The sequence below is a fragment of the Dasypus novemcinctus genome, chromosome 1 (assembly GCF_030445035.2).
Source record: "Dasypus novemcinctus isolate mDasNov1 chromosome 1, mDasNov1.1.hap2, whole genome shotgun sequence".
In the NCBI taxonomy this organism is placed as follows: Eukaryota; Metazoa; Chordata; class Mammalia; order Cingulata; family Dasypodidae; genus Dasypus; species Dasypus novemcinctus.
In genome coordinates, this window is record NC_080673.1 from 66746393 (window position 1) to 66768057 (window position 21665).

The following is a 21665-nucleotide window of genomic DNA, read 5'->3' on the forward strand; positions in this document are numbered from 1 at the left end:
AGTCACTAAAAGTGTCTGTTAATCTCTCAGGAGCTGCTCTTCAAATGATGAATAGTTTTCTGCTATGCAAGACATCACCTTTCTCTAGTTGCCTAAAATCATGTGCAACAACTCTCATCCTGGGACCTTCTAGTCTCTACATAGTGCCCTTACTTATTTGGTTGTATCTAGCATCAATGGATCTGTTGCGTCAAATAGTTTAAGTGGCAGGAAAGTTTATACAACAACTAAATAAGCATCTTCTTTGCTGAAAAATACTTTCTCTGGGTCTCATTCAAAACTGATAATCTTCCAAGTAATCTGATAATCATTAGGGGCAATATTACCAATAATACTTATACATAGTCTTCAAATTCCAATAAATCCCAAATATACCAAGCTCTGTGCATTTTTCTAAGACTTAGAAGTTGTAAGGTTTACTTATTTGTCTTTTACCTTAGAGTAAATGACTCCAAACTATTTTCCAAAATTTAATCAATGTGGCAAGTCTCTGAATCATTATAGAATTCATCTCCCATCCTCTCTTGCATGTGTGTCTCAGTAGGACATCTGGGGTTCTGGCCATTTCCTTTCCTCTAGGTCTGATTAGCATGATATAATCAATAGGGTGGCCATAAAGCTTTGTAGAATGTCAAAATAATCAATGACTTTGCAAATTATATTGTGGCAGAGAGTTGGAGATACAATATAGCCCTGTGGAAAGAACATAAATGTATACTGCTGTCCTTCCCATAAAAACAAATGCTTTTAATCCATTTTACTGATATGGATTGAAAAGAGCAATTTGCCAGATCAATAGTCACATATCAAGTACCAGAGGCCATTTTTATGATCCTGTAAAGACATTATATCTAGTCCAGCAACAGCAATTGCTGATACCATTTGGTTAAGTTTATAGTACCGACCATGCTATGATTCAACTGGTTTTGTATAAACCATAAATGTGAAGTATATAGGGATATCATAAAATCACTGTCCTTGTATTTTTTAAGTTCGAGGGAAGTGCTACTCTCTCAAATTCCATTTGAGAATTGGTGTCAAGATGGTCAGGGAACAATCTGAATTTACTACAATAAGTCCATTTATCAACTCTAACCAGGGAGACATGATGACATTCTGAATCTACTAGTATCATTGTCAGCTGAAACTCTGTATCTCACAGCCTTCAAAAGTCTACGTATCCCCCTCTTTCACCAGTATTGTTAACGTGGTTAATTGTTACAGTCCATTGGAGAAGGATTGGAGAATATTTATTGTATATTCTTGCTTTGATTTTGAAGTATCCTCCTCAAAAGGACCTGGCCTTTTGATCAATGGATTAAATCTGTATATGATGATTTAGCAGTCATTGCCAGAGATCCCCATAAGTTAAGACATGGTTACCACTCTATCCTTATTGCCCATTATGATAATTATATCACACTCACCTCTGATGTTTAAGAGTCTCCTCCTGGCCTCTACCATTCCACCCACCTATCCTTGTCAACTCAATTCCATGACAGTATAGTCTACAGATAACACTAGCCTTCAGAGGATAATAACCAATGAGATTCTCAGCAATATTATACTTCATTCTTCATTGCCACCTTTAAGAACATGTCCACTGGACCTCCCAGTCAAGTGGTGGGTTCTCTTGTCTCACATAATAAACCCATCCTAATATTCTCTACTCCCTTAGCATTCCAACCCTTATACATGCTTTTCTCTAGGAAGAGGGAGGGACAGAACAAAAGACTGAAGTAGTTCAAGCTACACAGCACATCCATCCAACACTCCCATCCCACTTACAAAGAATTGAATACATTCCTATTTGTCATTTGACTTTAACATAATTGACTCATTATCTCTGATATTCAGTCTCCTTTGTAGCTCTGCAAACCCTGAGAATTAAACCTATCTAGTCTTCCCTCTGAATGTTAGAGTTTGTTTAGAAAGGTAGATCTTTCTAAAAGTCTATCTTTCTATTTTTCCCCAAGAATCTTAAGATCTTTAAGAAATAACAGTATCTCCACCATCCTCATATTTGCCATTGTTTCTATTTCTTGCAGCTGGTAATGGTTATGCACAACTCAGTCCTTCATCTTCCACTTTTAACTCATCCAATAAACTACAAATGAGAGTTTTAGAAATTGCAATCTCACTTATCTAACCACCGTTTCCATTCTCACCATCCCAGGGCATTCAAACCCTATACAACAAATACAGTGTGGTAATTCTTGCTATCTGATTAATGATATCCCATCTTGACAATCTGGTTAGGACTACCATAAAAGGGAAAACTGAGGCTTGGGACTAGTTTATTTTGGAGGTGATCTTAGGAAACAAAATTTGGAATTTGGGGAAGGAAGAAAGGGAAGGAAGAAAAGCAAGCATAAGCTGGTTTCAATTACCTTAGAATATTTAAGAAGCATACTAATACATCTTACAACTGTTGGTTTACGGAAAGAAAGACTGAAGCATTTATTCACTGCCTTCCGTCACCTAAGGATTGAAGTTGCCCATGTGGACATTATCCCTTTTCTAGTTCGTGGGCTACAATTACATACTGGCTGGGAAAGGTCCATGTTTGTTAGAGAACATCCTGAGAGCTATTGGTGTGCAGTTAAGGGGGACTCTGTCTACCACCACTACAGCTAAAATCAGAGTTAGACTGAGAGGATATAAAAAGGGACACCAAAATGTTCACCATAAACATTATTTAAAAATTACAAAATTTAGTGTTAAATTGGGATGAAATATTTCAATATATTTAGTGCTTAAAGAATTATATCCAGACTATGAGTAACCAAACCAATAAGAATTGATTATAGAGGATATAAACTTGCAACAGAGAAAAAATAAAAATGAAAAACACACATGAGGAGATACTCAAAATCATTATTAATCAGGGATATTTAATTAAAACAGCAAAATGATATATTTTCTATCCATCAGATTTGAAAACAAAATATTGATATGGCTAAATGTTGGTTTGAGATAAGAAAAAAAGAAGAAATTTGCTTACATTATCGATGAGAATTTTAAATTCAGTGGAATCTTTTGGAATGGCAGTTTGGCAAACATCTATAAAACTTGCACAGAATGATCTAGTCATTTCACTTCTAGGAATATAACCTGCAAAACTATTCACAGAAACTTAATATTTTTGGTACAGGATTTTCTAACGACAGCAGTGCTTGTAAAATAAATCGCTAAAATTTATTGAGTACTTATGATATGCAGGATACCGTCATAAATGTTTTATATGTATTACCTTATTCAGCTCTCACAATCCTGTTAAGAAAGGATTATTATTATCCTTATTTACTTCTAATTATCCTAAGTCCATAAAAAAGGTGGCTGACTAAATTATCAATACTTTGAGTACAGTGCAGCCATTTAAAATTGAAGTAGCCCTGCAAGTATTGGCATAGAAAGAGCTATAAGATATATCATTAAATGAAAAATTAAAGTTGAAAAATATACTCATATTATTCTCCCATTTATGTAAAGAAGGAGGAGGAGAAAGGAGTGCGTGTGTGTGTATTTACAGATAGACACAGAACAATACAAAGGAGATAGGAAGCATTTTGCAGATGTTACCTTTGGGAAAAGCGGTTGAAGTTTGAGAAGGAAGATGAAAAAGCAACTTTCATATTGTACTGTGTGAATTTTTATATTGTTTGCATCTTTTGAAAGTAAAGATGAGTTTGTGGATTATTTTTATAACCAATATATTAAACCTGTCACTGACACCTAGCTTCTGATAATGAGTCTGCTAAGAACAAGACCAGAGAGGAAGACTGCACAGATATAAAATGAAAACCATCTCCTGTCTGCCTGCTCTGCCTTCTTTTTTTTTTTCTCCTTAAAAAAAGAAACTCATATCTTTTCTTCAGGAAGCCTATTCTTACAAACACAATCTCTGATTTATTTTTTTCACATGTGCTTGAGCAATTTTGCTGTACTGATGGGGGTTGATAACTCTGTGTGGATACATATGCACATATTAGGCTTAGACATTTGAATTTGCCATTTTTAAAGTTTAGAAATATTGAATATTGGTAATTTCATATGGTTCAACACAGAAAATACCAAACTAATGCTAGAATTGATTTAAACAAAAAGCAGTGTCACTGTCCAGTTCTCCATTTCTGTAACAGAAAGAACTAAATCCAGATATCCTATTCCTTTTCTTAAACAGATGCTGAGATCGGCTGAATAATGGCCTCCCCCAAGTTACATCCTAATTCCGAGAACTTGTGAATATCCCTAATATAATGAGAAAGGATATTGCAGATGTGATTAAGTTAAGGATCTTGAAATGGGAGAGATTATTCTGATGGGCATTGAATACAATCCCATACGTTCTTATAAAAGCAAGGTACAGGGAGATTTCACACACACACACACACACACAGAGAAGAAAGCAATGTGATCATGGAGGCAGAGAATGAAATGATGTGGCCACAAATAAAGTAATGACAGCAGGCACCTGAAGCTGGGAAAGGATCTGTTAGAGCCCCTGGAGGAAGCATGCTCCTGCCAACACCTTGATATTGGCCCAGTGAAACTAATTTCAAATTTCTGGACTCCTAAACTGAAAGAAAATAAATGTCTGTTGTTTTAAGCCTCAAACTTTGTGGTAATTTGTTATAGCAGCCACAGGAGACTAATACAGATGCTAACATGCTAACCAAAGTTTAGTCTCACCTCTTTATATCATCTGCAGTTATATCAAGGAAGTCTCAAAGTTTTACCTTTTTAATAAAAAATTAAAAGCTTATGAAATTATAAGCTAAAATCAACGTTCAAGATTCATTTGTTTGCTTGTTTTGTCAGTCCCCTGTACTCCTCCAAGTCTTGTCTTCCACCCTACCTTAGCCACTCACTGCTGTGGTTATACCTGAGGCTTCCACCCCTTATCTTTCCACTTCATTCCCGATTGTTTTATCCCACCTTCTACAATTCTTCTATCCAATTGGAATTTGCAATACATTAAATGTTTTCATCTCACCCACTGGATGTTTTCCCTTCCTTCCTTACCCAGCTGTAATTCCATTATCACTCATTATAATCCTTTCTTTGTATTCTCGCAATTACAGTTTTCTTGGTCATTTCTAGCTTCCTCATATTCCTTTGGCTAAACCACAATCCAAGTTAAATACAATTTTTAGTCTTCTTTTTGCCTGCATCCAAGCTGCTGAAAGTAACAAAGAAAAACCCACAGCCACGCCAACTTGTTCCCTTTAAATTCATGACCACAAACCACAGTAACTTCTCATCATTCATATTCTATTTCCCTGGTCCATTTGCTTATTCTCTATCTTAGGCTAATATTTCACATGCCTCTTCTGATTCCTCAAATGTCCACCATCACTGTCAGCTGATGGCCTTGCTTCCCTCTTTACTGAAGACAACTGAGGCAATCAATAGGGTACATCCACAAAAACACACCTCTATATCTACCCACCAACCCGCATCTACACCCACGTAATTGCACTTCTGCTTGGTGACTTTTCTAAAGCCAGTCACTCCACAATTTTACTTGGTCAGATCCTCTATGGGGACTTAGTGCCAGCCCTTTTCCCTTCTATCTCCTACATCATTAATGTTTCTGTTTTTTCCAGGTCATTTTTATCAGCATAACAACACATGATTATGTTTCCCCTGTTAACACAAAACAAAGCAAAATTTCCTCGAGTCCACTTTCCCTGTTAATTCATGTTCTGTTTCTCTCCTCCCATTTGCAGCAAAACTCCACAAAAAAAAGCTCATCCACTACCCTGAAGTTTCCTCTCTTGTAGTTTTTTCTTAATCCCATTTCTATTAACCTTCACCCCTCACCAAACTATTCTCTGTAAGGTAACCAAAGACTTCCACATGCTAAATCCATCAGTCAATTTTCTGGCTTCATTTTTATCTGTCCCACCATTATTTTGGCAGAGTTAATCATATCTTCCTTCCTAAAACAGATTCTTTGCATGGCTTCTGGATACCACATCCTCTTGATTTTCTATGCTCACGAATATGATGATCTCATCTACCTCAAGATTTTAAATATCATCTATAAGCAAATAACACTCATACTTATATCTCTTGTATTCCAGATTCACATATCTAAATTCCCATGCAACATCCCTCCACTTGGATTTCTGATGGTCATTTTATACTTAATAAACCCCAAACTAAACTTTGCATACCTCTCCAAATCCTCTATACTCTTAGTCTTCCCATCAGAGCAGATTCTATAAATTCAGTTGCTCATGCCCCAAACAAACCTTGGAATCATCCTGAATACCTGTTTCTCTCATACATCCAGTTCAGAAGAAATTCCTGTTGTCTATATCTTCCATATATTTCCAAAATCTAACATCCTTTCTGTGCCTTCACAGTTACAACTATGGTGCAAGCCATTAACATTTTTTAGTTGGATTATTGTGATAGCCTCCCAACTGCCTCCCACACTATTCTCACATTGAACCAATCCTTGTAAATGAAATTTAGATCACATCACTCTTTTGCTTAACACCCTCCAATGGTTGCAATCTCACTCATTCATAACAAAGTCATAGGGTTGCTACAGAACTCTGTGTGATTGAACCACTCCTCGTACCTCTGTGACCTCCTCTCCTAATTCCCTCTCCCTCTCCCTCCCCCTCTCTTTTTCCCTCCTGCTCTTGAATTAGAATATTTCCTGAATACTTCAAGCACAAGCCTTCCTGAGGATCCTTGTGCTGACTGATCCCTTTGCCAGAGCACATCCCCCTTAAATTTCCAAATTGTTAAATCCCTTACCTCCTTCAGGTCTTTACTTTAATGCTGTTCAGGGAAGGCAATCCATACCAACCTCTCTAAAGTTGTAACCTGCAAACTCAAACATTAACCCTTTCCCCTTCTCCATTTTTTATCACTCTTAAACAACATGCTCTGAATTTATTGTTTAATATCTAATGTATTTACTACCATAAGTAGTAACACATTTACTACAGAGAGGCAGGTTTTCTCTGACTTTTTTCACTTACATTAACCAAATACCTAAAACTGTATTTGGCACATAGTGGTCCTTAGAAGACATCTCTGTAAAATATATATTTCTCTCCAAAATTCCCAAAATTTCTATTTCTACTCACCATTAATTTTTACAGAAAAAATATTTACAATCAAAACAAAAGTGCAATACCATGAATCTAATATACTGACAACTGTTTCATATTTAAGAATAATAATCTGTGTTGTGTTGTGATGCAAGGGAATAGGCACTGTTTTTATGCTGGTGGCTTCAAGGTAAATTAGATTAAAACAACCTTTGTGGCATTGGCTTGACAATACATATAAAAATAATTTTGACCCTGAAATTCTAAATTGATTAATTTTTATAAGGCATTGTAAACAATGATGTCGATAAATTTTATGTTCAGAGATGTTCTTTTCAGTGTTAATTATCATATTCATTTTGGTAAATTTAAAAATTACAGAAGAATGAAAGAAAGAAACAAAAATTGTTGGTAAAAGCTTTCAACAGTACAGTTTATTTGTTTGTTCAATATTTAACTAATTTATTTCTTTTACTTATCCTATCACTTGCATTTTCCTATGCCAGGAAATATTTTCATAAAATATGATTTGAATAATTATATTGTATATCAGTTGGGATGAGTTTGGGAAGCATAAAAAAATCATAATGGGGAAGCAGACTTGGCCCAATGGATAGGGAGTCCGCCTACCACAGGGGAGATCCGCAGTTCAAACCCCAGGCCTCCTTGACCCGTGTGGAGCTGGCCCACGTGCAGCACTAATGTGCACAAGGAGTGCCCTGCCACGCAGGGGTGTCCCCCGCATAGGGGAGCCCCACTCACAAGGAGTGTGCCTGTAAGGAGAGCCGCCCAGTGTGAAAGAAAGTGCAGGCTGTCCAAGAATGGCGCCGCACATACAGAGACCTGACACAGCAAGGTGATGCAACAAAAAGAAACACAGATTCCTGGTGCCATGGATAAGGATGGAAGCGGTCACAGAAGAACACACAGTGAATGGACACAGAGAGCAGACAACTGGGGGAGGGGGAAGAGGAGAGAAATAAATTTAAAAAATAAAAAATCATAGTGGCACAAATGAAATAGAAGTTTATTTCTCTCACACAAAAAAGAATTCCAAAAGTTGGTAGATTTTGGTTAGTAGAACAATTCCCTAAAGTTAATAGAGACCCCAAACCCCTTCAATCTCACTACTTTGCAATCCTAGGTATTTCTAGGATGTGGCCTTCAGCCTCATTATCCAAGATGTGTCCTCAAACTCTAGCTATTACATCCCTATGCCAGAGTATGAGTTTGTCAAAAGGCAAAAGTAGGTATGATACCTCTAATTTAAAACGTTCCAGGGAAGCGGACTTGGCCCAATGGACAGGGAATCTGCCTACCATATGGGAGGTCCACGGTTCAAACCCCGGGCTTCCTTGACCATGTGGAGCTGGTCCATGCGCAGTGCTGATACGCGCAAGGAGTGCCCTGCCTCACAGGGTTGCCCCCGCTTAGGAGAGCCCCACACGCAAGGAGTACACCCTGTAAGGAGAGCCACCCACTGTGAAAGAAAGTGCAGCCTGTCCAGGAATGGCACCGCACACACGGAGAGCTGACACAACAAGATGACACACACAAAAAACACTGATTCCCGGTGCCACTGATAAGATAGAAGCGGTCACAGAAGAACACACAGCAAATGGGCACAGAGAGCAGATGGGTAGAGGGTGGGGGTAGGGGGTGAGAAGGGGAGAGAAATAAATAAGAAATAAAATCTTAAAAAAAAAAACAACTTTCCAGAAGTACATACAACACTTTGTTTATATACATTGGCTAGAAATTAGTCATACCTAGTTTTAAGGGCCTCTGAGAAATACAGTCTTTTTAGCTAAGTGTTTGTGTCCACTTAGATTTAGGAATTCTTTTACAAAGATATTGGTAGAAAGTTGTATATTTATTTCTTTAGTAAAAATGAATATCAAACTATAGAACCAAATGCAAATTCTGTACCTGGCTTCATTACATGATATTTTACATCCCTGGAGAATTGTGGAATAATCAATACATGTAGAGATAATGTCTGCCATAAATTGTTTTAGATAGACAGAGATAGATAGATATTGGCTTTGCTTCAATTTTTTTTAAAAGAATCGCCAAATATTTTTTCCTATCTCGAAAGATGGGTTGACAGACACTTCTAAGTGACTTTTCTAATCACATGCAATTTTCAGATCCATTTCTCATTCAGATGTTTATGAAACCAATATTTGCCCTAGTACAAGATAAGTTTTAAAAGTCTACATGTTAATATATTAGGAGGTAAAGAATATGCAACTGAAACATTAATATAAGCAAACTTCCAAATAAAAACAACTAAAATCCCTAGCTTCTCTAAGCTTAACAAAGAACAGAAAAGCACAACCACACACGCTTTCATATCAAAGAACGTAACTCAGTCAGAAAAAACCTCAACTCAAAAACTACTAATACATTTACCCTTGTTGATGAAATAAGAAAAAATAAACATATATAAGGAAAAAAATTGTAGTTTTGGTTTAGTTATTGAAATATTAATTTAGAGCTCATTGAAAAATTACTCTAACTTTGTACAAAGTTTCATTGGTCCTTTTCCCAATTTAATATTTGGTGGCACAGCCAGCCTGTCTTGAACATAAATAGCTCTTTTCATGATGCATTGCTTCTTTGGAGTAATGTTTGATGTTTAAGGATATATGATATGAATCACTATCCTGATTTTGACTTAATTTGAAGAAATAGTTCTCATGAAGCTCTTTTCATAGGTGAAATAGTAAGTTTTATTAATAACTCTTACATCATTTCTCTAAAGGGCTGTGATTTTTTTTTTAATATTTAGAGACTGGAAATTCTGATGATAACAAACACAAAGTCAAAACATCACTGTATTTCTTTAGTGCTGGCCACTTGGGAAAGTTCTCATTACAGAGTAATAGCCACAGGCCATTTTCCCTGTTAAACTCAGATGAAAACTAAGGTACTTTGATCTGTTCCTTTTGAAAAGATAAGACTAGTGTCATGGTTAAAACCTCAGCTGACAGATTTCAAATAGGACCACAGTTTGAAGCTATGGGGTTTAAGAGAAAGAACAAAGAGCATCTGAATCTGCCTACAATGGAGCAGCTCATTTAATGGAATAAACTGCAAGGAACCTACACTTTTCTTATCAATTGAGGCATCCTTTACTTTTGCTGGGCAGTTTTAATTGCTCAATCTCCTTGGTTAGGATATTTTTCAGGCTAATTACCTGTCAGCTATCATTAGAAACATTAATGGCACTTTAAAATCACCTATTCCTCAAAGTTTCCTTTGTGGACTGTCTTACAAAATAGCATCCAATTGCTGGCCCATGATAAATGTTGATAATTGTTAGGGAGTGGGAGAAAAGACAGTACAACCCAACCACAATAAAGTGCTAATACTCAATTTTATGCCAAAAAAAAAAAAAAAGGCGTGGCTTGGGTTGTTAGAGCTGTTTTAGGATTCCCCACTCTGGCCAGCCCCACCACAATCACGGGTTGGTAGAATGTGGCATGAACCCTTCAGGAAGGTTCTCACTCTGCATTGCCAGGCAGGGTTTCAGTTCCCACCCTTGATGATCTCCAATCCCAGGAGTGGATCTATCATGAAGTTAATGAAGCTTAAGCTTTAAAGACTCTCACTTGCCCAATCCCTTCCCAACAACGGGTACCTCACCATCATTCATAATTTTATATTCTTTTTTAAAAAGTGCCCCCAACACACACATGCACATACACAAATTTTATAAGTTGGAAGCCATGAAAAACCTAGATTTGCTTAGGTGATTCATATGTATGATACAAAGATAAAACCAAACTAAAAGTTTTGCTCCTTTAACCTAACTTAAAGAGAACCACAAGCAGTCTGATCCATGCCTGCAAGTCATTAGGTCTCTGCTCAAAGATCACTGTTAAGAGAGGTCTTGCCAGCTACAGTATTTAAAGATCATCCTAACCTCTCTTACCACTCTCTGGCTCCTTGTTTTGCATCTTTTCATAGCATTTAATAATAATAAATTATTACATTTATTATGGTATTATTAATACTATAATACTAATAATACTATTAGTAGTGTTATATAACATTTCTAGTTATTTTCTTCCTCCCCACTGTAATGTGGGCTTCAAATAGAAAGGTTGGACTTTGTTTTTCTACCACAGAACAGTAGCCAGCATATAGAACACCACTTTCTCTTGGGCTAAGTTTGCCACATCCTTATCACCCAAACAAGGACACTTCTGAGAAAAAAAAAGAACGTTACAAATAATTGCAACAAAATTATTTTTTGGTTTTGTTTTAAATATTTATTTATTTATTTATTTCTCACCCCTTCCCCCACCCAACCCCGTTGTCTGTTCTCTGTGTCTATTTGCTGCGTCAGCGGCACGGGAATCTGTGTTTCTTTTTGTTGCGTCATCTTGTTGTGTCAGCTCTCCGTGTGTGTGGCACCATTCCTGGGCAGGCTGCACTTTCTTTCACACTGGGCGGCTCTCCTTACAGGGTGCACTCCTTGCGCGTGGGGCTCCCCTACGCAGGGGACACCCCTGTGTGGCACGGCACTCCTTGTGCGCATCAGCACTGCACATGGGCCAGCTCCACATGGGTCATGGAGGCCCCGGGTTTGAACCGCGGACCTCCCATGTGGTAGATGGACGCACTAACCACTGGGTCAAATCTGCTTCCCACAAAATTATTGCTAGCTGTAAATTTGACCAGTTTCAGGAAACTGGAATCGAGTTCACCCTATATAAGCCCACATTAAATTTACTGTCCCTATGTAGGAGGAAGTAAGAGATGTCTTTATATCAGAACAGCCCTCTCTTTACTTATGTTACTTTGGTGCCTTGCCTAAATCAGCCTGAGTTTTCTAAGTTGAGAGAAAATCTTTTAAATGGGAAAAACTCTTCGATCTAACTTATTTCTACAGTAGCTCAGTGGTTCTCAACTGGGGCTATTTCATCTCCCTCCAACCAGGGTACATTTGGCAATATTTCAATACATTTTTCATGGCCACAATTGGGAGAATTCTGTGGCATTTGATGGGTAGAGTCCAGGGCTCTTGCTAAACAGACAATAATACAAAAGAGAGTCCTTTCTTGCTCTCTCCATTGCCTCTAACATCTGGCCCAAAATTGTCCATTGTGCTGAGAAACCCTGCAATAGCCAAAGTAGAAAAGGTACAAGAAAATAATTACTATTCAGTTCATTTTTAATTTCATTATTTTTAATATTGTTGCATAATTAAATGTTCCTGAAGTTTCCTTTTTGACTTTGACCTAGATCAGAGCTGTTCTTTCTTAGACATGTAATCACTGACGTAATGAAAGGAAGGAGGAAGAAAACAGTGGGTTAGAAAGAAGAGGAAAGGTTAGGGATCCTCCAAATTAATTAGTTTCCTCCAAGAATCTGAAATTTAAAGAATAGAATGTAACCACCACATACTATGCCATACTGCCCATTGTGCAAAAATGGAAATACAGTAATTTTACCAAATAATAATATTGCATAAATTTCAGAATTTCTTACCATGCATGGCATAATTTGATCCTCAAGGAAAAGTTCAGGTGTTATGATCTTTAATAAACAAAGAGAGGCATCAGCCTTGGCCCAGTGGTTAGGGCATCCGTCTACCACATGGGAGGTCTGCGGTTCAAACCCCGGGCCTCCTTGACCCGTGTGGAGCTGGCCCATGTGCAGTGCTGATGCGTGCAAGGAGTGCCATGCCACGCAGGGGTGCCCCCGCGTAGGGGAGCCCCGTGCACAAGGAGTGCACCCTGTAAGGAGAGCCGCCCAGTGTGAAAGAAAGTGCAGCCTGCCCAAGAACGGCACTGCACACACGGAGAGCTGACACAAGAGGACGCAACAAAAAGAAACACAGATTCCCATGCTGCTGACAACAACAGAAGCAGACAAAGACGATGCAGCAAATGGACACAGAGAACAGGCAACTGGGGTGGGGCGGGGGGGAAGGGGAGAGAAATAAATAAAATAAATCTTTAAAAAAATAAAAGATAAACAAAGACAGAAATAGAGCCACAAATGGAGCCAAGCTTACTTAGAAAAAGCCAAATCAGTGTAATGACCTAAAGAAGAAAAAGGAGTTTTGGTATGGTCTAAATCTAGTATCCAATATGTACTACATTCTTTATGTCATTTTATTTACTCCTCACAACAGTCATAAAAGGTATTATTTACATTTTGTTAAAGAGTCAATGGAGGCTGACAGGCTGACCCTGACCAACGTTTAAACCCCAATCTGAATCTCCGGACTGTCCATGTGCCAATGGACCCTGAGCCTCAGCACAGTAGCAACACCTACTCTCCGGTTCATTGAACTTACCCAGGTCAGCTGACAGGGAGGTAAGAATGGTCAACCACCACATCAGGGAACCAAGAGCGTATACAGCTGCAAGCAGGAGAATCGCATCCATCAGCCACGTGGGATCTAAGCCCTCTCTCGATTTAGAGGTGGAGTGGACATCACCATCCCACGGTCCACAAGATGGAGGAATATAATATGGATTAGAGTGCACTTGCTGGTATTCTACTATAGAACTGTTGCGACTCTAGCAATGGAAGAAATTGTATCATTCATGTTGAGATGGTGGCCACGAGAGTTGCTGAGGGCAGGGAGAGGGAGGAACAGGGATGATATGGGGAATTTTTGGGACTTGGAGTTGTCCTGAATGATACTGCAGGGACAGATGCAGAACATTGTTTATCCTGCCATAACCCACTGGATGGACTGGGGAAGAGTATGAACTACAAAGTAAACTATGGTCCGTGCAGTATGGCAGTGCGCCAGGGTATATTCACCAAATGCAATGAATATGCCTCACTGATGAAGGGGATGTTCTTGTAGGAGGAGTATGGGGAGTAGGGATTGGGGTATATGGGAACCTCTTATGTTTTTTAACATAATGTTTTGTGTTATCTATTTATCTTAAAAAAAAGACAATAAAAAAATTTAAAAACCCAGTTCTTCTCACACTATACCCAAAGTTTCTTCCAGAAAATTAAGTCGTTTCTTTATTTATATGAACCAGTTTTGCTTATTTTTATTCATTTATTCACTCATTTCATACAGCAAGTATGTATTTTTAGAGTACCCACATTATTCCAGGCACACTTCTAGGCCCAGGGAAAACAGCCTTCAACCAAAGTCTCTGCCTTCAGGGGATTTAATTTCACTTAAAAACAAAACAAAACAAAACAGACTTGCTTAGATATTCATTTCCTTCTCCCTGGGAACTGAGCCATTACCCAGCCATTCACCCTGAGAACACCAGCTGGCACATAGTGTTGAGGGGTGTTGGGAAATTACTGCCTAACTCTTTACAAATTATTTTTGCTATGTTATGTTGTTTTGAAAATGTTATGATGTTAAAAGAATGAGGTAAACCCTTCCAGAATTTTTCTATAAGAATGAGACTGGCTTAGAAAACTAATTTACTGACAACGCCATGGCTTCTTCTTTATGCAACATAAACCTGAAAGAAGCCCTGGGCTAAAAGAATAAGAGGAATGAGCCATCAGGTTAAGTAAGTATGAACAAGCAGAGTAACCTAAGGAAAAAACATGGAAAAGGATATGGAACACAGGACCCAAATTTTCAACAAAACGTGGAACTACATAATTTAACCATGTCATCAGTTTTCCTTCAGAGACAACATGCCATCTGGAGAACAGTGCACATATTATAGAAAAACACCCAGATTTTTGTCTGGTTGAATCAAGTAGAAGAAAATAGAAATGTCTCCTGAATTTGGAACATAAGTTTAAATTCTAGTTAGAATTTTTTTAAATTCATGTATGTACTTATTATGTGATTACTTCCTAAAGAAAGAAAGAAATATATAATATATCAAGTGATGATGAGTGTTATGAGCTTAAGGTGAGGGGGTGGAAGCTGAGAGAGATGGAGGGTTCTATTTTAGATAAGGTGTTAATGGAAGGACCCAAATAAAGTAACGTTTGAGTAGACTTAAGAGTCAGCCATATTGACATTTGGAGAAAGAGTGTTCCAGAGAAAGAAGCAGAATGAACACACAAAAATTTTGAGGTGGATGCTGTCCTGGAATATTAAAGGAATAGCCAAAAAGTCAGTGTCACTGAGTACAGACTTCCAACTGAGTTCAGCTTTCCCAATGGAGGCAAGGGAAAGATCATGAAGGCCTTGAGGGTCACAGTAAGGTCTGAATGAAATGGGAAGTCATTGGAGGATTTTGAAAATAGGAGTAACATGACCTACCAAACTTCTAAAAGATCACCCTGTCTGCTATTCGAAGAACAGGTAGTATTAGACATGTTGAGAATCAGGGAGACCAGTTAGATCATTTAGCTGGATATCATTAGTGAGAAGTGGCTGTGTTCTAGAGATATATCAGAATTGGTGCATTTAGGATTTGAATAGATGGAATGTGGGGTGTGAGAAAAAGAGAGAAGTAAAGAATATTTCAAGGCTTTTGAATTAAGCAACTGGCAGAATGAGGTGGGAAAGACTTCTGGAGGAGCAGATTTTGGGAAGAAATTCAAAAGTTCAGTTGTTGATGTGTTAGATTTGAGATGCCTAGTTGGATGCTTGGATGCACAGATGACTAGTATCCAAGTGCAGATGTCAAGTAGTTGAAAATTGGATAGGCAAGTCTAGGGTGAGATCAGAGCTAGACATATAAAACTGGAAATCACCAGGAAATAGATGTTTTTTAAAGCCCTGAGATTGGATAAGAACACAGATACAAAAGAATTGAGGACTGAGCCCCAAGGACTCTAATATTTGAAATTTGGGAAGTTGAGGCAAACCCAACAAAAGGTAGAGAGCAGTGAGGTCAGAAGAGAACCAAGAAAGAGGCATGCTGAGGCGTCAAATGAAGAAAGTATTTCCAGAAAGAAGAAAGGATAAAGTATGATTATGTACTTGAACAAGATGTATAGGCCATCAGATTTGCAACAAGTAAATTATTAAACAAACTGATAAGAGCAGTTCCTGTTCAACAGTGGGACAAAGATGTGGACGTCAAAGTTTGTTTTGTTTGGTTTTGTTTTTAATGGGAAATACTACAGATAAATATTGTAATTCCTTAACCAAAATCCAAAATTTCCCAAGTTGCTTTCAATCTTTCCCACATAAACCTGTCCAGCTCTATGGTATCTGTAGAGATCATTTCTTGTACCCAGGCTAGAAACTGGACTTTGACCCTTGATGTCTGCCTCTCCTTCAATATCCATTCACCAAATCCTACTTATTCATTCATTGAATTTACTCATTCATTCATGCAACAAACTTTTATTGGGAGCTTACGGTATGAAAGAAAGAGTACTAAGCATTAAGGATAAAAGGATTAAAAAGTACAGACAGGCTACTTGTCCTCATCAAACCTGTATCCTAGCATGGAATACTAACACTAAACAAGAGCAAATCTACTTTCAAAATGGGAGCCCAAGTCTTTTCTGAGACTGTTTCTGACCAGTAGGTGGGATGGAAATGCCAACTAGATAAGATTCATTGAAAAGTCCTGAAGAAAGAATCTGAAAAAGACAGGAAAAGGGAGACGTGTTGAGCAAATTCCCTGCAACTAAAGGAGGATCTTCTGGGAAGCTCCCAATTTAGTGAGAGCTTATTGCATTGCAGAACCAAAGGAAGCCAGATTAGAGAGTGAAGAATCTGAGAAAGAGGTGGGGCCAGGAGGAGGCAGAGATAGAGCCTGGAAGGTGTTATGAACCAGAGTAAGCATTCTAAGTTTTAAACAAAGAGAGAAGCAACAGGTTTTGGTTTTTATATTGGCCTCTGGCAATGTATATTTTATTTTCCCACCTCGATTCTTTTGCATATGGTTTTCCCTCTGCCCTAAACACTCTTCTCCCATCTCGTACAAGACTTGTCTATGACCATCCTTGAATCTCAGAGTAAGCATCACTTTTGTGAATACCATGTCTAATGTTAGGCACCTAGTAATGTTATTCATAACATAGCTTTCAAAATACCTATCACAACTTGTTAGCCACGACTTATTGTCTTGTTTATTGTCTGTCTCTTCAACTCATGAAGTCAGGGATCTCTCCGTTTTATTCATTACCATATCCTCAGCACAGGCACATAATAGGCACTTGATAAAAACAATTAAATATAAGTTAATTTATTGGATATAGTCATAGCAAAAGAGGGAAAGTCAAAGATGTTTCCAAATTTTCTGGTATGAGTAACAAGAAAGAGAGACATTGTGGCAAGGAAGCAAGTTTTAAAGTTTTAAGAGAGTTTTTATATAGTGCATGTGGAACACAGGCTTAGGCACAACAAAAATGTTTAGCAGATGTTCACTTTATCATTTGTACAACACAAAGTCCAAATGAGCAGAAGAAAGAGATCCCATTGAGACTGGTCTTCTAGAGCATCTAACTACTTAGCTTAGGGTGACAACTCTACATACCCTGGTTAACATCAGAGAGGAGAGACGCCTGTACTGCCTGAGTGGGAATTTATACCCAAGGGGAGGGCCCTGCTCCTGAGCAAAAAGCATGAATCAAGCAATCTTTGCACAGCAATCCTGCCCTGGTAAGCAGCTGGAGCTGCTGTTTCCCAGTTTGGGGTTCAAGGTATAGTCAGACCATTCCATTAGACCTAACCATTTCTCCCAGGCTGAAACGGACACATGTTGAAACATCTGCACACAAATAAAAGGAGGGGGTTAAACAAAGGAGGAGAGATGGCTATCGATCATGTCCATGGTTTTCCTGCATACTGGTATATTGGATTTGAAGATGCTAAAAGAAAAGCAAGAGAGGGCAGGACTGGAGGCAAAAATTTCATAGTCTTTGGCAAAGAAATAAGAATAGCTAGCCAGGAAAGTAAATAAGCATCAGCAGTGTAAAGTGCAGAGAGTGAAAACAGGGAAGGACCTAAACCAAACCAAAATCTGAGATAAAGAGAAGACAATTAAAAGTCAGACAACTAGTGGTAAGAATTAGGGGGAAACTGGGAATTTGTGGACAGAGAGAAGAGAGTGTTTCAAATAATAGCAAAAATTCCAACAGTGTCAAATGAAATCATCAAATTAAGTAAAGGATGACATTTCCCTTAGGACTTAGGGGACACAGAGGTGTTTGGTAACCATTGCTGGAAGCAGATTGTTTGAACAAAGGCAGATTGCTGCCGTTGAGGAGTGAATGAGTGGCAAGTGTAATGAGTCCATTAAGGCAATTTTAAGAGCTTTTGGGGAGCAGTGAAGGGGGTCACTGGTGGATTGATGGGTTGGTTGGTTGGTCATCTTATAAGACTGAAAAGAATAGAATATATTTAAATTCTGATGGGATGTTGCCTAAGACAAAAGGAAGAGTGTGAAGATTCAGAATACTCAATGCCAAAAGGCCCTTAACAAGGTGGAGGATATGGGGCTAGAGGACAGGGAGACACATCTGTCTTCTATGGGAAAATAGGTACAATGCCATAGTAAAAAGAGAGAAGGGGTTAAAACTGGTCAGTATCCAGGTACTTTTACATATATGATTAAAAAAAATTGAAGGAGTTACTGTGAGATGACTTCTAATTTTTCTCTGAAGTAAGTACAAATATTTGGCGGCCTTTTTGTACCTGAACTGTTGCAATAGTTTCCTAAGACCTTCATGCCCCCAGTCTGCAAATTAGTCCTCCCATTTCCTCCAAATCATCTCTAAAGTTAACTAGCCATGTCATTCTTCTACCTCCCATTTCTTTCCCCTGCTTTACATGTTTGTCATCTGGGTCTTTAAAAATATGTTTTCCCTACTGTATTAGATGTTAACTACTCTTGTTTTGAGGGATGTACTTTATTACTCTTACCCTCCTGGATACCTAGTCAAGTACCTGATGCCTAGTAGTTGGCTAAAAGAGGCTTCTTAAATATGTTTTTTTTTCTTTTTTTTTTTATTTTAAAGATTTATTTATTTATTTAATCCCCCCCTCCCCTGGTTGTCTGTTCTTGGTGTCTGTTTGCTGCGTCTTGTTTCTTTGTCCGCTTCTGTTGTCGTCAGCGGCACGGGAAGTGTGGGCAGCACCATTCCTGGGCAGGCTGCTCTTTCTTTTCACGCTGGGCGGCTTTCCTCACAGGCGCACTCCTTGCGCGTGGGGCTCCCCCACGCGGGGGACACCCTTGCGTGGCACGGCACTCCTTGCGCGCATCAGCGCTGCGCATGGCCAGCTCCACACGGGTCAAGGAGGCCCGGGGTTTGAACCGCAGACCTCCCATATGGTAGACGGACGCCCTAACCACTGGGCCAAAGTCCGTTTCCCTTAAATATGTTAATTAACATTAAGGAAATATCATGGAAAATATGTATTTATATAAATAAACCTACATTCCTATGTTTCTTTAAATCTTTTTCCAAATTATATTTATGTTTGTCTTTATCTTTTAGGAACTGCTTATAAAAGTTAAATGGTTATATTATGATAAAATAGGAAGAGGTTTTTTAATATCTACTTGTACAGTGAATTAAAGTCAGCCAAGCCTGCTGGGGATGTATAAGATCATCTTTGTTACCCAGTGATAATACCAACAATACCAACATCTAGTGATTAATGACCTGAATTTTGATTATGTTTCATTACCTCAAAGGATAAACTAGTTAATTTGAAAATATTATCTAAACAGTATCTCACTTATACAACAATTGTTAGTATAATTTTAAAAGATCTATACATTGGGGATGTACTTTTAAAAGAAATCATCTTCTAAAGAAACAGAAAATATGAATCCAGAATGTGAGCTCCCCAAGCTGACCTAATGAGGTTCCAAGACAAGGTTCCCAAAGTATTTTCTGTAGAATTCTAGTTCCATAAAGTGTGAATAAGTATTTCTCATGCATAAAGTAGATTCTGTGGTTGAATAAATACTCAATATGTTCAATCCCCACTCCTACTCCATCACCTTTATTTCTCTCTGTAGTATTTTTCTCCTTCTCACTTTATTTTATTTGTTTGTTTATTGCTTGCGTCCCCCACTGGAATGAAAGCCTGATAGGGGCAAGGCTTTTACATATTTTTTATCTTTGCCTGGTCCCCAGAATGGAGAAGAATGTGTGGCATGTAATGGAAGCTCAATTAAATATTTGTGCTTGAATAAAGTAAATAGAAAAATACTGGGTTGGACAAAGCTAAACAAATATATCTACTATAGGAATTGTCAGAGCTGTTAATAAGGGTAAGATATTGTGCACTGTGAGTTCTGAAGGAAGGCATATATCTTGTCCAAATACAACCTCCCCCATCCCCATCCCAGACATCTACAGGACTAATGTTCTATTGAACACATTTGGGCAAAGACAGGACTGGTTCGTTGGCCCAATTCCTAAATTCATTCACATCAAATTCTGTGGCTCCTGCCATAACCTGGTATCCATATTTTAAGTATTATAAATTAACACACCATCTAATACTGAGAACACACTAAATTAAAGAGAAAACTCAGAAAACATCTTCGATACTTAGCCAAATAATGAAAAAAGGAAACAAACGAATCCTAGTGAATGACTCATGACTGACTATATTGAAATGATGTTTATCTGAATGCCACTTCCTGCTGGCCTCAAGTGCATGTGTCTTTCCAGAATCTGCTGATCAACCAATTTGGGTTCCTGCACGGTTCGCCCGACTTGCTCCAGTTCAAGCCGATGACCACCAACACCACACCGACCAACACCATGTCGACTCCTCCAACTCAGCAGCTGGCAGCGCTAACGCTCAACGACACCAACAACGACACCCCCACACCAATCATACTCGAGTAGCTCAAATAACTATCCCAGACTTAAGTTTTGTCCAACGAGCCTTAGCAAAATTTGTTAGTATGTTCCACCCTGAAACCCTAGACAGTTATCTCATCATTGGTGCCTTGATTATCTTAGTAATTATCGTATGAAGATACTCCCACAAAAAACAAAAAACTCTCCACACCTCCCTCACCAAAATACAACTAATTTGACTTGCTTTATTCAATAAAAACGGGGGAGATGAGCGAAGGCCCGACAGTGCAGCCGTCCAAGCCATGAGACTTGCGCTACAAGACACAGGACTATGAGTAAACTCAGGGATGGTCTTCAAAGTGCTGAGTCATGGGGTGAGGACAGTGCGCATGCGCCGCGCCGCGCCGCCATTTCATCTCCTTCCGCCATTTTGTCTAGTAAATCTATAGTTACCATATATAGACATATTGCTGTCCCAACCAATCAGATAATGTTTCCGCGTTCACCCTATATAACTCCCATTCACTACCCCTTCCCCGGAATCGCCCGCAGATCGTGCATAAGCCCGCGGGCCCTGGCTCACCCGCTTATGCCAATAAAGCTGTCTACTTCACCTGCCAGTGGCTTGCGTGAGTTTGTAGCGCAGTCCCCTTTCGCTGACTAGCAGCCCCGGCCAGCAGTCCCCGGCTCACGGATGGTGAGGTGTGTCGACAGCTCGAGGCTCGCAAAGGGGGTGCGAGGAAGGCTTCCAGCAGGCGGAGGAGAAAGTGAAACCAACATCTGTGCCGGCGGCGCGACTCCCCGCCAGACACTCAAGGATTATCAAAATGGAAGCCTGAATTACAAGGGAAATAAAAGAAGTTGTCATTGAATAGAGAAAGGTGGCATGGAGCAGCA

The 21665-nt window shown here is 38.8% G+C and overlaps 1 protein-coding gene across 13 annotated transcripts in view; it reads left to right on the forward strand.

Moving 5' to 3' along the window:
- LOC111766013 (endogenous retrovirus group K member 113 Gag polyprotein-like) overlaps positions 1–21461 on the forward strand; it is a 45299-nt gene extending 23838 nt beyond the window's left edge. For 9 of the 13 annotated variants that reach the window (XR_011648627.1, XR_009184317.2, XR_009184319.2 and 6 more), the window contains one exon: positions 4184–4617. Coding sequence is in view for 4 of the 13 variants with exons in the window: in XM_058290944.2 (XP_058146927.1) it covers positions 4184–4204 (21 nt within the window). In the remaining 9 variants the exon portion in view is untranslated. Of the gene's footprint in view, positions 1–4183; positions 4618–20633 lie in introns of those variants that run through there. The other 4 variants (XM_071214669.1, XM_071214672.1, XR_009184321.2 and 1 more) reach the window with 3 other exon arrangements.
- Positions 21462–21665: the final 204 nt, after the last annotated feature.